At 33.7% G+C, this 14,417-nt stretch overlaps 1 protein-coding gene across 1 annotated transcript; it reads right to left on the bottom strand.

Annotated features, from left to right (window-relative positions):
* Positions 1–462: 462 nt before the first annotated feature.
* LOC116134248 (protein transport protein SEC23) lies at positions 463–6,841 on the bottom strand. Its single transcript, XM_031419919.1, has 11 exons — positions 5,778–6,841; positions 5,497–5,658; positions 5,288–5,430; positions 4,862–4,937; positions 4,606–4,781; positions 4,443–4,524; positions 2,609–2,686; positions 2,035–2,196; positions 1,666–1,929; positions 1,177–1,281; positions 463–781 (listed from the first exon to the last, which is right to left on the bottom strand). Exons 1-11 carry the CDS (start codon positions 6,675–6,677, stop codon positions 641–643), a joined length of 2,289 nt encoding a protein of 762 aa, XP_031275779.1. The 5' UTR covers positions 6,678–6,841; the 3' UTR covers positions 463–640.
* Between the last annotated feature and the right edge of the window lie 7,576 nt (positions 6,842–14,417).

Genomic DNA, 14,417 nt, shown 5'->3' with positions numbered 1-14,417 from the left:
CCCGGATAAATTATAAATTCCTGCGCAAATTAAACTTTAGGGCTACAGGTGAAAATTGATACTTTATTATTATTGTTATGGGACCATTGCCAAAAGGAAATTTTTTGAAAAAAGGTCTATAATAGTCAATAGAAACCGATCTTATTTTGTAAGTAGGAGATATTATTAGAGTCACTCAGGTTCTCTTTTCACCAAACCTCCAGAAGCACCTTCACAAACCCCTTGATACGGGCTTCAAATCAACTATTTGGCAGTCCAAAGACGGTAAGACTACCCTTAGAGAGGAGTGCTGCCCACGATCACATTCATTGCTTCTAAATGCAAAAACTTTGGATAACATTCAGATACCACATTATCTATGTGTCCGTTTAATAAGACTGCTAAACAAACAACCACAACAATCCTATTTAGAATCAACCTGCAGCTTTGAAAAAAGTAACTTTGATAATTATGATTTACTGCCTTGACTCTTCATTGATTTATATTGATATCAAACACAAGTATTTTCATAACTATAAAGCCAACGGAAAACATATCTATTAATTTTTCAAAAAAAAAAAAAAAAAAAAGTGATGCATTAACTGTACAAAAAAAATTCAGGGACAAATTATACAAAACTGCAAAAAGCCATTTCATACTTTTATTGTACTGCTAATCTCTGGAGATGATCCAAAAAGACCTCAAAGCTAACATCATCCGTGAAAATGATGTCCCCACCAGGAACACGAGCATCAGAATTATAGGTCGCAGAAGGATTCAGTTTTGCCAGAAGAAAACGGGCCTGGAGAAAAATGAATGTTAGTCTGCACCAACTCCAAACTTCAAAGAAAACAAGGGCTTTGATGTAGTACATAATTCTTGTTGAAACTGAGTATATTATACATATTGCGTAAGATAAGAGTGCCTATAATCCCTCGATTAGATTAAAAAGACGCATTAATAACAATGCATCAAGAATCAAACTTTAGTGCCAAAGCTTAGCAAAATGAGGCATGGTGTTCATCTGTATTGACTCTGATTTAGGAATATTTACACCTAAATACTTCTATAGTCCAAGAATGAACTAACTTACTAAATTTAACAAGTGAGGACTAGACATAAATGGAGACATCCATGGTTAAATATCAAAGGCCATCCATCATAGAAAAGAGTTGAGAGAGGAGGAGAAGCACCAACCTGTGAGCCATGCTGATCACAAATGACAAGACGAGGAACTGGAAACCTCTCCTTGATTATTGCATCTGCATCGTCACGAGGAGCTTGCAGCAACTGTGCAAAAGCCTGCAAAGATAGAATATAATTTAGAAGAAATAGTTCAGTCAGGGTTTGGCCCACCAATTTTGCCAGATTAAGAAAACTTTAAAATAAGAAAAATAAATAATAAAAAAACCTTGATTTGGGTATCCCATCCCTATATAATATATTGATAAGCAACATCAAATAGAGGATTGAATTTGTAATATGAACATAGAGCACATCCATTGGAACAGAAAGGATTAATTTCAGGCAAGAATACAGACATAACTATTAACCCAAAAGTTAATTGCAAAGACATTTTATTGGACTTTATATTCAATGTGCAAGCCAGTGTGAAACATATGCATGTGGTAAATAATAATGTATTCTGTCTCCATCAGCATTAAAGTCAAACTCCATATACACTACCTGATGCTCAGGTTGATGATGGTATCCAGCCTTTCGCCATTGGGCAATGGTTGCACCATGAAAAATAACAACAGTGAAATACGAGTCTAAGAGGAGAATTCTGTCAGCTGCAATGGCAGCCACATCAAGAAGAGCTGGTTCAGGGCCTGAATGAAATGAATAAGAAATCAATGAGGGCTGAATCATCACAATTGAATTGGTAACATTTTCTCTGTTCAGGATCATTCTAAAGTATGCTGTCTCATCTGGGCTGTTATTGAAGACCTATAACAAAACAAATAATCAGAATTAGAGCTGTAGATTATAAAACTCAAGAATTACTAGAAGCCAAAAAAGAATGAAATAACACTCAGAAAGAAGATTAAGTACCTGAACAAACTGAGAACGCCGTAGATTGAAAATAAACTGAGGAAATATTGAAAACCGTGGAGATAAGCTGAAAGAAGATGGGCTATCCTTCTGGAAATCTCCAAATCGAGAACAGACATGTATCAATGCCTTATCCAGCCACCTTATAGGGTCAAACTCAGCCTTCATGAAGAATGCATATAGTGAATTAATTGCACAATGGCTCAAAAATACAAATGTCAGCAATTATAAGAAAAGCAAAAGGATATTGACCTAAAATGTAACAAATTACCAACAGTTTATTCACAAATAACCAATAAGACTGTACTCCTGTTATAAAACAAGAATTCAGTTCAATAGACTTCTTTCAATCTTTTTGTACTTATTGCAATGAAACTTTGTTCTTAGTAGCTGATACCCTTAACAAATCCTATGTAGCTAACTTCTGTTACGAAATCCATAGTTCTTTAAAATACATGTGCACTAAATGTGAGAAAGAGATCTTGTACTTTACAAGTCAACACAAAGTTTATCAGCATTTGCTTTATCACATAACATGAACCAAATAATAAGTTACACAGATTAAATGGTTTACCTCAATTTCCATTTTGAAAGAAACTAAGCGTGCCATGACTACAACAGCTGCTTCTTGATCAAATCCAGCAATCAAGTCCTATAGCATATAAAAATAAATCCATAAAGTGCTTTCAAGAAATACTATGAAAATCCTTAAAAAGAAAGTTGGAAAGCCATCCACAAGCAGTATGATTTAAAAAAAAAACCAAATAGAGTCATGAAGGAAAAAGATGCTAATATTAATAAGAAGGATAAAGAAAAAAAAAATCCAAACTTCTCAACAACCTAAATGAAGGGATAATGCCAATCCATGTCTTTCAAGAAAAGAAAACATCAATCCAATAATTTTTAACAGATTTTCATAACTCCAATGGTATTTTATTTGAGGATTTCAGAAAATGTTAGTTCAAATGTATTTTGGCATAAAAGTTTTGGTCAGTGATAATCCGACCAACCTCAGCAACCTAACCTAACAACTATAAGTTATATGACTCCCTCAACTGATCACATATGATGGACATACATAGGGGGCCCACTTTAAGAAGTCTAATAATGACATTAGAGCTGCCGATTATTGCCCTCTTATCACATTATCGCTTCCTCAACTGTAAAGTATTAGGAGAAGGGTACAAATATCTAACAAATACAGTCTCCATTACCAAGTTATCATGCCTCAACACTATACCATGAACAGTTTGCAACTGTCATCACACAAACGTAAGATGCACATTGCTAAAAACTAAAATCATTAACAAACTTTATGATAATTGTGAATTAAAATTAAAAAAAGTTCTATTTTTAATTGTTTTTCAAACTGCTTATTGATATCTATGACATTCATAAACAAAATAGATGACATATGATGTGACACAGGACTGCCATTTAACTATCTCACAGACATCAATGTAAAACTGGACCAGCTAAAGCCTTTGAAATACATGGAGATTAGTAAAAACAATATAAAAAGTGACATTAGAATACGCAAGCAAGTTTAGTAAACTTCCATATGAAACAATTTACTCCTATTTTTTTAGAAACACACTAAAATTGAAATTTTTAACAAGTTAGGGCATGACATGCACATATATGCACCCACATGCATATTTGATGCTCAAGAACCTTAGATTCAAAGCCTAGTACCCTAGCTGTGATGCCTAGGCTTTCTCTTTCTGATTTCCTTTTTCCTGTAGCATTTCAGCTTCCAATTGTTATTCCATCAATCAATTTTTTTTTTTTTTTTTTTTTTTTTTTTTTTTTAATCCAAAAACCATTTTGCCTTCACTTGCATGTGCACCAATATCAAGATAGAGACTACAGCAATACGTTTTAACCTTTCTTTTCTTGTTTCTTAAGCCGGTATCTAAGTCCCTATTTCTAGAGGTTTAATGCTAAATTTGTAAAAAAATTTCATTAGCTTTAGAATCAGAGTTTTCCTACACATGGTTACCAAAGACAATACAATGTGTATCAGAGTACATAAATATCTCATGCCTCATATATCATTGAATATGCATATTAGAACATAACGCTACTAATAAAAGATGCACTTCAAAATCACACCTATTTTCACGGCACTCGAGTAATAGATAAATTCACATCTAATAAATAGTTACCCTATCAATATCATTCATTCTTTTTTTTCTTTTTCCTTTCCTGAGATCATGCACAAATATTCCATATCTACACTAGAAGCATTACTCATACTTCCATGCACACAACCAAGGCATAAATAGGTGTCAACTAAATCAATCAGACTACTTTTAACCAAAACAAGCAACAAGTTAACTAATGAAGAGTGCCTTAAGAAACCAAATGTAATAATGAAACACATACAAGAGGAAAACAGAGCTTGCCTGTATGCTTCCGGGACCAGCAACCCATCTTCTTGAAAGAGTTGTAACCCGAAGTCTCATTTGACCACTATTATGTTGGTAACTGTAGCAAAATACAATAAGGGGTCAAAAGTTTTCATCTTTTCCAAGTGGTCACCAAGACAAGTAAGTAGCGAGTTCATACTAAGTCAAAAATTGGAAGTAAAATTGATTGCTTGTAGACTGAGCAGTGGCATCCGGAATATCCTTCTTTACAATTTCAAATATTAAACATAACGATGTAGCTTTGTCAAGGCCACACATCTTCCAAGCACTAGTACTCCCCTGACCGACAACAGTGTCAGAGCACAAAGGACCTTTCTGCATAAAGTCACTATTGACTATAAATTTCAAATACAGTCAGCAAAAGAGAGAAACCACATAAACCGTTTGAAATGTACCTTTTCAAGAGATGCACAAGGGCCTATAATACCCTGAACTTTTATATCCTTTGAGCAGTTAATCTCAAATATACCACTGCATGCCAAAAGTACGATACAATAAGATGGATTTCCTGTTAAAATACTAAATCCATAATGCTTGAACAGACAAACACCCAAAAAAAAAAAAAAAAAAAAAACAGTCAGGTCCTATGCACGCAATCAAATTGACATGTATTTGAATCTGTTAAAAAAGGATTACACTAAAACTAAATGACTTTTGGGCCTAAAGTAAAAGTGCCTTGGTTATCCTGTTAAATTACTGAACAGATCAAGAATCAAATTTTCATAAGGGGCGATAAACAAGAAAATATAAAATTAGGATATGAATACACTTCGCAACTGCAGACAATTAATAATATAAAATTGAAATTAATGAAGCCTTACTTAGAAGAGAGTCCAAGATCAGAGTCACCAGAGTGGAAAACACGTCTAAGGGAATCCTTAAATACTGAATGGCCAAAACTTTCAGCAAGCACAACAAGTCCTCCAGTTTTTTCAACTGCAACTTTAAGTTCAGCAACCCCCACCTAGACGGCAAGTGAGTCATGCAACAGAAATACTTCCGAAATATAGTAGAATTTTCCACTATGTACCTGATCGAGAGCACAAGCAAAGAGATCAAGAACGTGGCCTTGATGTACAAGCTGCTTTGAAAGAGCGTCATAGAATTTGACAGCTTTATGATAATTGGGAGCAGAATCTTTATCGAGGTCCTTGTGAGAACGAATTGGTTCGGATAGGTTCTTTGACACAATCTATAAATAACACATAGCACGAAAACATGAATTAAACTACAACTACTTGCTACTACTAAAGATGATTAATGGATAGTAATATGAATATAAATGTAGAAAAGAAAGAAGAAAATGATTACAGCAGCAGGACCCTCAGTAGATGGACCACCAACAAAAGCCATGATTCTAGCTCCAGAACCAGGAACACAAGCTCCTAATAAAGTGGCAGCGATGCTTAAGGCTGTGCCAGTACACCTGGTAGCGCGCTGATCGGGTGGAACGGGCCACGGATCTTTCTGAAGCTCCTCAAGAACAGAATTGAGAGCAAATTCACAGTCGGAGGCAGGCAAGAGGAAGCGTGCTATGGTCTCCGAAGAAAGGCCATCCCTAACACCAGCAATGACACCTGCAGAGGGCTTGGGCTTCTTGAGAAAGAAATTCAATTGCTCAAGTAGCTGGTCTTTCGAGACGTCCTTGGAACCCTTGAAGACGTAGGACTTGGGGATGTGGCCAAATCCTAATTCGTGAACGTGGACTAAAGAACCAAAGGTGATGAGACCGACGAGGGAATTGTCAGGTAAAAGATCGATGGCCTGCGAAAGAGCGGACCTGAGAAAAGACATCTCCTCCTCGATGATGCAAGTGTCTACAACAAACATGAAAACAGGTGGGACCGAAGATGATTTATCACCGGGGGACTCGTACTCGATGGTAGTGTACTGAGGGAATAACTCAGCAGGGAGATTATCATCGGTGATGGAAGCGTAATGAGGGGGGAAGTGATTGCGTTGGAAACAGAAGGGGCAGATCCAGATCTTGGCAGCAAAATCAACGATGGAGAAGGGATTAAGAATGGAGCGGCAGGTACGACAGCGAAGAGGAGCATAAGGAAGAACAGGTATGGTGGGGAAAGGCTTGATGGGAGTATAGATGGCTGATACTGGCACCACACAGTTATTTGCTTCTTGCTTCGTTCCCGGCAGCACGTTCCATGCCATCCTCACCCCGTCTTGGGCCTCTAGGTCCATGAATTCCGCCATTCCCCAATTCTCTAGGGTTCTACTAAAATATTGCCCGTAAGATTTTTCCCTATACAGTTCAACAGCTCCGGCCTCCACGCGGTCACCCTCCTTAGAGAATTCGGCCGATCGCTCGATCCGCTTCTCTTTCTTTGTTTTACTGTGACAAAAATCATAAATAAAATTTGAGTAACTAAAGCTAATATAAATACTTGTGAGCATAATAACATGGACTCTCCATAGTTTCGTAAAGTAATATCGACACCCCCACATGTTAATAAAACCATTCAATTTTATAATTAAATAAAAAAATATCTACAAAAATTTGCAAAGGGTTTGTTTTGTTTTATTTATGAATTGCATTTACTTTTTAACATAGGATATTAAACGTGTAAAAAGACTAAAATATGCTTTTTTTTATTATTAAATTATGGGTCTATTTGTTTTATTATTTTGGATAAGATTTTAAGAATAATATTGGATAGTTGAATAGGGAAGTATTACGAGATAAATTTTAAAAATTTATAAAAAAAAAAATCTAGGTTTGCTAATTTAACTAAACATCTCAATATATAAAATTTTTATAAAATGACAAAAATACCCCCATCCACCCACAATGCTAGATTCTAGCCGAAACCATTGGAATCTGGCTGGAAAATGGTGTTACGATGCAGACCAATTGGATCTGGTCAGAAAATACCAGATCGGTGAATTAATAGCCAGTTCCGATCGTTTGTAGGCTGTTGTAACAGATTCCCGCTACCACTGACGGTGGTTGCCAGAATCTGATAAGTATGTGTGGGTGGAAGTGTTTTTGTTAATTTTTAAACTTTTTGTTGAGAGTATTTATGAAATTAATAAACTTAAAGGGTTTAAAGAATTAAAAAAGTTATACTAATATTTCTCAAATAACAAAAAAATAAGTATTTTGGAAACAATAACACTACGGACACCGAAATATTTGCACCAAATTTTTGTACCGGCCGAGTGGAACGCGTTCTCCCATTTCTTTATAATTTTTTCCTAGTGAACGGCCGTCTATCAAATTTGGACGGCCGTTCACTCACATGGACACCCGTCCATCAAATATGGACAGGCGTCCATATGCGAGGGACGGCCGTCCATATAATATGGACGCCCGTCCCTATTAAAATAAAATAAAAAAGTTTGTAAAAGTTTAGGGACGGCCGTCCATTAATTTTGGACGGGCGTCCACAAATATGGACAGGCGTCCATATGCGAGGGACGACCGTCCATATAATATGGACGCCCGTCCCTATTAAAATAAAATAAAAAAATTTGTCAAAGTTNAAAAATTACAACTCATTCTTCATCATATGAACATGAACTTTTGGGCCAAGTTTAGATAAATAAGGATCAAATCCTTGGCTCTGATACCATTTGAAAGATGGATGCATGGAGAATCATGCATATTATACTATAACAAGTATAGTCATAGTTTAAAAAAAAAAAATTCAATCAAATTGAAATAAGTAAGGTAGAACATGTTACCTTAAGCCCTTAGCAACCTTGGAGATTCTTAATTTCAAGAGAAATTGAGCAAAAGAGTATCCACACCAAGGGAAGAAGAAATTTGGCCAAGAGAAAGATTTAGGGTTCTTAGAGATTTTGATCTCTACCCAAAAATTGATATATCATTTTCTTTATATAGGAATCTTTGTAAACAATTCAATAATTGTTTTGGACTTCCTTAAACAATTCCATAATTTTTATGAAGTTGTTAAACTTCTTTAAATTATAACATTGGATTAACATTTAATCACAATTAATAATTTAACTCTTAAATTGTTTACATAACAATTTAACCCTTAATTGTTTACAATTACAACCCCTTATAAAATCCAATTTAATATAAAGAAAATGATTAATATAAATAACTTTATTACCCTTGGTAGGTGCTAGCCAACCTTGGATAATCAACTCTCTTTGGCTATTTCTTCATTTTCCTTAGTTTTTATGTGTGACCTCTTAGGTTCACTGTGGCCTAGCCGTGGGTCCAATATCACAGTCTATTTCGATATATTTTGTCATAACTCTTTATGAACAAAACTCTCACTGATTATGGTAGGCATCTAGCAATGCTCCATAACCGCTAAGTCACAATAAAGATATACTCCAACAAACCTTTTACAATCATACACGTTGATAAGGATCCCAATTAAGAATGAATTCATGGTATGCCAAAATCCTTATCTTAATTTTAATTCAATACATATGGAACGTGTCACCATGAAACAACCTTTCATGTAACATTTTATATATCCCGACCGGAGATTTCCCTTTTCCAATGTATCTTGACATTTGTCTAGGAATTTGATATCAATCTATACCAAGTCAACGGATCCCATCTTGACTATCATTTGTCCTCACACATAAACACATGGCCAAATTGGCTTATTAACACATGACATGATTAGCCTCGTGTTAATACACCATATTAACCATATGTGTTTATGCAGAATCCAACCGTGATATCTCAGGTCTAAAAATTAATAATACACTAGTACGATCTTATGATAAATCATTGACTATATTTTAAATGTTCATGTGATTCATCATAAATGGTCATATTCAATAAACAGTTCACTAACCGCGTATCTATGCTAATGCCCTAGTGATATAACTTTTATAATCACCCACACTAATACCATCACATGATATTCTATGGAGGCATTCAGCATGCTTACTATGTAATATTATTGCCCAATTAATATTACCTATGTAGGGAATACTTTGATGATTTTGATCTTCTAAAGATTTGTATCATCCGGAAATTTCACATGTAATATATATATATAAATGAAGCAATAAACCATATGTGAAATAAAAACACTTTCTTCTATTGATAAGATAAAATGTATATATACAAAATATATAAATTAACATATATATATATACAAAACATAATGCCTTGGAACTGACGACACGATTGATTCCTAGGGCATACACTAACCTGTATGGAGAGAAGAGTGTTCCTCGAGTGCGAGGGTGGGTGTATCCCCAAAGAAAACTACCCGCCCTGCCTCAAAAAATATATAATTAATTAATTATATGTTATATAAATTTTTGTATAAGATAATAGATTTTGTGTAAAATAATCATCATATGAATTATGTAATGTAATCAAATTTTGTAATTGTTATCTTAAATTTATTATTGAAATATATTTTGATATTTGATTAAAGATTAATAATTTATTATGTTTGATAAGGATACTTAATGCTTTTGAGTAAAGATTAATAATTCAAAATGGTGTCAGTAATATATCGCTCTCTTAGTCTCTCCATCTCTAATTAACAGATTAAGTAATTATGTTTTAGTGCTAAATATAATCACCATAATTATGCAATTTAAAAAAAATAAACTCGTTAAATTATTAATTTTTGCTATATTTCTTGAATATTAAAACTAATCACTACTAAAGTCTTCAAAAATGGAATAAAATTTCCGTTATGTGAAGTTTTATTATTTTTATTATTATTAATGTAATGAATTATAGTCTATAACAAATCATATTAATTTATTCTCAAACATAAATAAAATATATTATGTCATTATACATTTTAATTTAATAGTTTATAAATGAAATATAAACTATTAACATAATCTAATAGATGAACTTGTCTATTATAAGATCAAGTTTGGTGTTACATCGAAATTGGAACTCTTAATCTTAAATGTATGAAATTACAAGTCTAATTATTCAAATTGTCTAATGTCAAAATTTATTAAATTATTTATTTATTTGTTTTTTGGAATAGATTGATTAGTATTAAACACATTTATAATTAACTGAAAATATTATATTATTAGTAACCCTTTAAATTGATTAAAAGAAAATATTAATAAAAAACTAGGTTAAAGAATACAATTAAAAAATTTAATATATATAATTGGTTTGTTATAATTAAACAATTAATCTCCCAAATTGACGTGTTTTTCATACATAATTAGTTTTTATTTAAATAGAGTCTATAATTTATAGTATAAATTTTATATGTAAATAAAAACTCAATTCTATCTCTAAAATATTCTTGTAAGTAAACTATAGTCTATAGGTATTAATTAATTTGGTTCATGTAATAAAACAATCTAATTTTTTTAATATATAAAGTGTTTGATTACATGTTTATGAACACATTTATTAAAATCACCATGTATATTGAATAAATACCCCATGGGGATTAACCCCCCTACGCTGGGAAGATTTCCCGCGAGTATTATTAGTCGAAGAGGGACAGGTTGGGGATGGGGATTCCCCGACACCCCTAACTTGGGTATGGGTGCTTCCCCAAGGGGTCGGGTACGAGTACGGGGGATCCATTCTCCGGCCTCGACCCGCACCCATCTCTATTTTTTTGGGCTTTTCTAAAATTGCTTCCTTTGAAATAAAACTGTATTCTTTATTTTTTTAATCTATAGCCACCATCTCAACAAAAAAAATCACAACTCTCTTACAAGATCGAAATTCAACAAATCAATTTCATAGGTATGTAAAGGTTAACCAATACTTTTAATATTTCGGTGAATGATATAAATTATTAAATATATCATATACCTTTTTGGTAATTTATCATGAAATATATACTTTTTATAATAATACAACCAATCAATTAAGTGGCAAAACAGAGCTTTTATGATTGACAACCAAATAACCAACAATTTATTAGTAAAAGCTCTACTTTCATCTGCTCTTCTACAAAATCTCTTTCGATGATGAGCTCATCCTGGAGAAGCCCAACAATTACTATAAAATACACTAAAAGGTTTCACAAGTTTTGCTTACTCATTCCAACAATTAAATTCACCAAATTTAATTCCTTATTTAGATAATTATATCTCTACTTTTAAAGTTAATACAGTAATAATAATAATAATAATAAAAAGATATTCATGTTGGATTTCAAATTGTAATTAATGACTTTGGGACTATGTTCATAGTTTTACTTTTTTTTTTTTTTAACTCTAACGGCTTAAAAATTTTTAGTTGACATTAAAAAATAACTAACTCTAACTTCTTATCCAAAACAGTTAAATTACATTGAATTAATGTATAAGAATTTATATCACAAATTTGTATAAAAAATGTGTTACAATAGCCTAACCTTATATGTGTGTGTGTGTGCGCGCTATTGCGACACTTAATCACATTAATCTTAAATAAAAAATTACCTTTGTTTTTCACACTTAATCACATTAATACCATTGCTTCCATAAAAAATAAAAAAAAATTGATTTAAGATTGACATATAGACTATTACAGTTTTTTGGTTGATTTTTTAAATGAATATAGTGTTAAATATATGAAATGTTGAAAATATTTTACTATATACAAAAAGCAAATAAAAATAAAAATAAAAAAAGTGTTGACTAAAATTAGGTTGAAAAAAAAGACTTTTTTCGGAAAATTAATGAACAAATTGAGTGGTTCTTTTTCGGAAAAAAGAATCTAGTGATAAATATATGAAATGATGAAAATATTTTACTATATACAAAAAGCCAAAAAAAAAAAAGAAAAAAAAAAAAGTGTTAACTAAAATTAGGTTGAAAAAAAGACCTTTTTCGGAAAATTAATGAACAAATTAACTGGGTATACTTTTGCAATGCTTGAGTGAGGTATAATAATATTAGCCTTGCTCAAGTGAACTTGTATGATATTTTATAAGGTTAAATTGATATTTTACATATGATGTATTATGTAAATGATTATTATAACCCTAGAGCTGTTAGAGAGTCATTTAGCTCGCTAGCTAGCTTGGCTCAACTCGTTTGAAGCTCTTTTAAGGCTCGACTCGAGCTCGGGGTGTACAACGAGCCGAGTTCGACTAGGGGGAGGCTCGGCTCGAGCTCGGGCTGTACAACGAGCCCAGTTCGATAAGGGGGAGGCTAATCTTGTTAGGCTCGTAAGCCTGGGGTGGCTGGCATAGGTAGGGTTATTTTTGTCAGCTTTATAAACTTTGGGGGACTGAGGGGGTATATTTAAGTTAAAAAAAAAAAAAAAGGACATTTAACCCCCTAAGTAATTAGTTGTAAAACACGACCCTAAACCCCCAAATAAATTTCCCCAAATTGATAAACACTATTACACTAACCCTAAACCCCCAAAATTGCAAATCTTGCCACCTTGACAACTCGCAACTTTTGTCCCTATTCTTGTCGTCGGAGATGCCGCTGACGTTGACGCCAATGTCGGTCGACTGACGATGTCCACACATCACAAGTTTGGAATACCAATGCAATTTCAATAGTTTTGGCTTTGGACAAGGTGCCAAACCAATACTTATCATCCAAATCGACCACAAAATCCCCAGGGGGAAGCACAATCAATAAGTAATGAGCTTACTAATCACCATTTTTTTAAGTCGGTTGTGTAACTCGAGCTCACGAGCCGGCTCAAACTTGGACACCATTTTTTGGGCTCGACAGGTTTGAGCTAAACTCGAGCTCGATCTTGTAGCAATCGAGCTGAGCTCGATTAGCCACATCACTTTGTATAAAAATCTTTGTAAGATTACTTTGTATGTTTAACATTATTGATCTAAAACATACATCAAAAGTCTTACTGACAAAGACAATTAAAAATGAATTATTTTCAATTTGACACTTGAAACAGGGTCAAATAAGTAGTTTGTTATGAAAATTCACTATCAATTCTATGCCTAATCACATGCACAAATAGCACAGATAACACACGCAATAGCAAATTCAAACCACAACCAACTCAAGAACACCAAATATACCATGGTTCACCTTTCCACAAAGGAAAGATTATATCCACGTTGAGCTCCAGGAATTTTGGGGCTCACTGCACTAGGAATAAAACGTTATTACAAATTACAGATAACTCTCACTGATTTTACCCAAATGTCAATCAAGAAACCCACTTACACAAACCTGAAGAAATCCCTAGAGATGACCTGACCCAGTCTCTCTAAACCTGAAGGAACAACCTGCCCTCACCCAGGATTACACAAATTTGTAACTCACATAAGATTGAAAACAAACGCTCAACACAAAAGGCAAAACAGATCTGTCGCGCAAAAGAGAAGAAGTAAAATATCACTGTTTTGTGTAAAAACTCTCCCTTTATATAGTTTGACCTCATGAGCTAATCCTAGCCACTAGATCTGCTTTATTTCAGTGGCTGAGATTTGATCTTATTTGCAGTGAAACGACAATGTATTGATTAGTGATATTGTGTAGAAACGTTACCGTTTTGTGCTCATATATCAACAATTCTCCACCTTGAAGCTCAAAACTTTTACAACCCAGAATTCCTGAGTGCAGCTCACCATCCTAAACTCCCTTCATAGCTCGGTTGCTGCCTGTTACTTGACAGACAGTAGGTTCAAGCAGTGCTTGAACTTGGCAGCAGTGATGATCTTGGTACCCATATCAGTAGGATTATCTTCAGTTGGGACTTTCTTCAAGATGATCAATCCTTGGGCAACTAGATCTCCGATGAAGTGAAATCTCACATCCACATGTTTGGTCCTGTCATGATAGACAAGATTTTTGCTCAGGTGAATGGCGCTTTAGCTGTCTAAATAAATTTTGGCTACTCCATCAATCAAATTCACTTTAGTTAGTATTCCTTGGAGCCACAGTGCTTCCTTGAATACATCAACAACAACCACATACTTTGCATCAGTTGAGGAGAATGCCACAATAGGTTGGGGCTGGGATTCCAACTCACACAGTTTCCTCCCAACGTGAAGACATAAGTAGTGGTTGATTTTC

Source organism: Pistacia vera, unplaced genomic scaffold, assembly GCF_008641045.1.
Source record: "Pistacia vera cultivar Batoury unplaced genomic scaffold, PisVer_v2 Contig284, whole genome shotgun sequence".
Taxonomy (NCBI): Eukaryota; Viridiplantae; Streptophyta; class Magnoliopsida; order Sapindales; family Anacardiaceae; genus Pistacia; species Pistacia vera.
This window is presented reverse-complemented; position numbering and strand designations above follow the sequence as displayed.

Bases quoted from the DNA above. Each gene is read 5' to 3' on its own strand.
- LOC116134248 (XM_031419919.1), bottom strand. From the start codon at position 6,677: ATGGCGGAATTCATGGACCTAGAGGCCCAAGACGGGGTGAGGATGGCA. The intron at 2,687-4,442 runs GCAAGCTCTGTT...TATATGCTATAG, and splicing joins CTGGTCCCGGAAGCATACAG to GACTTGATTGCTGGATTTGA. The intron at 782-1,176 runs GTTGGTGCTTCT...ATTTTTCTCCAG, and splicing joins GTGATCAGCATGGCTCACAG to GCCCGTTTTCTTCTGGCAAA.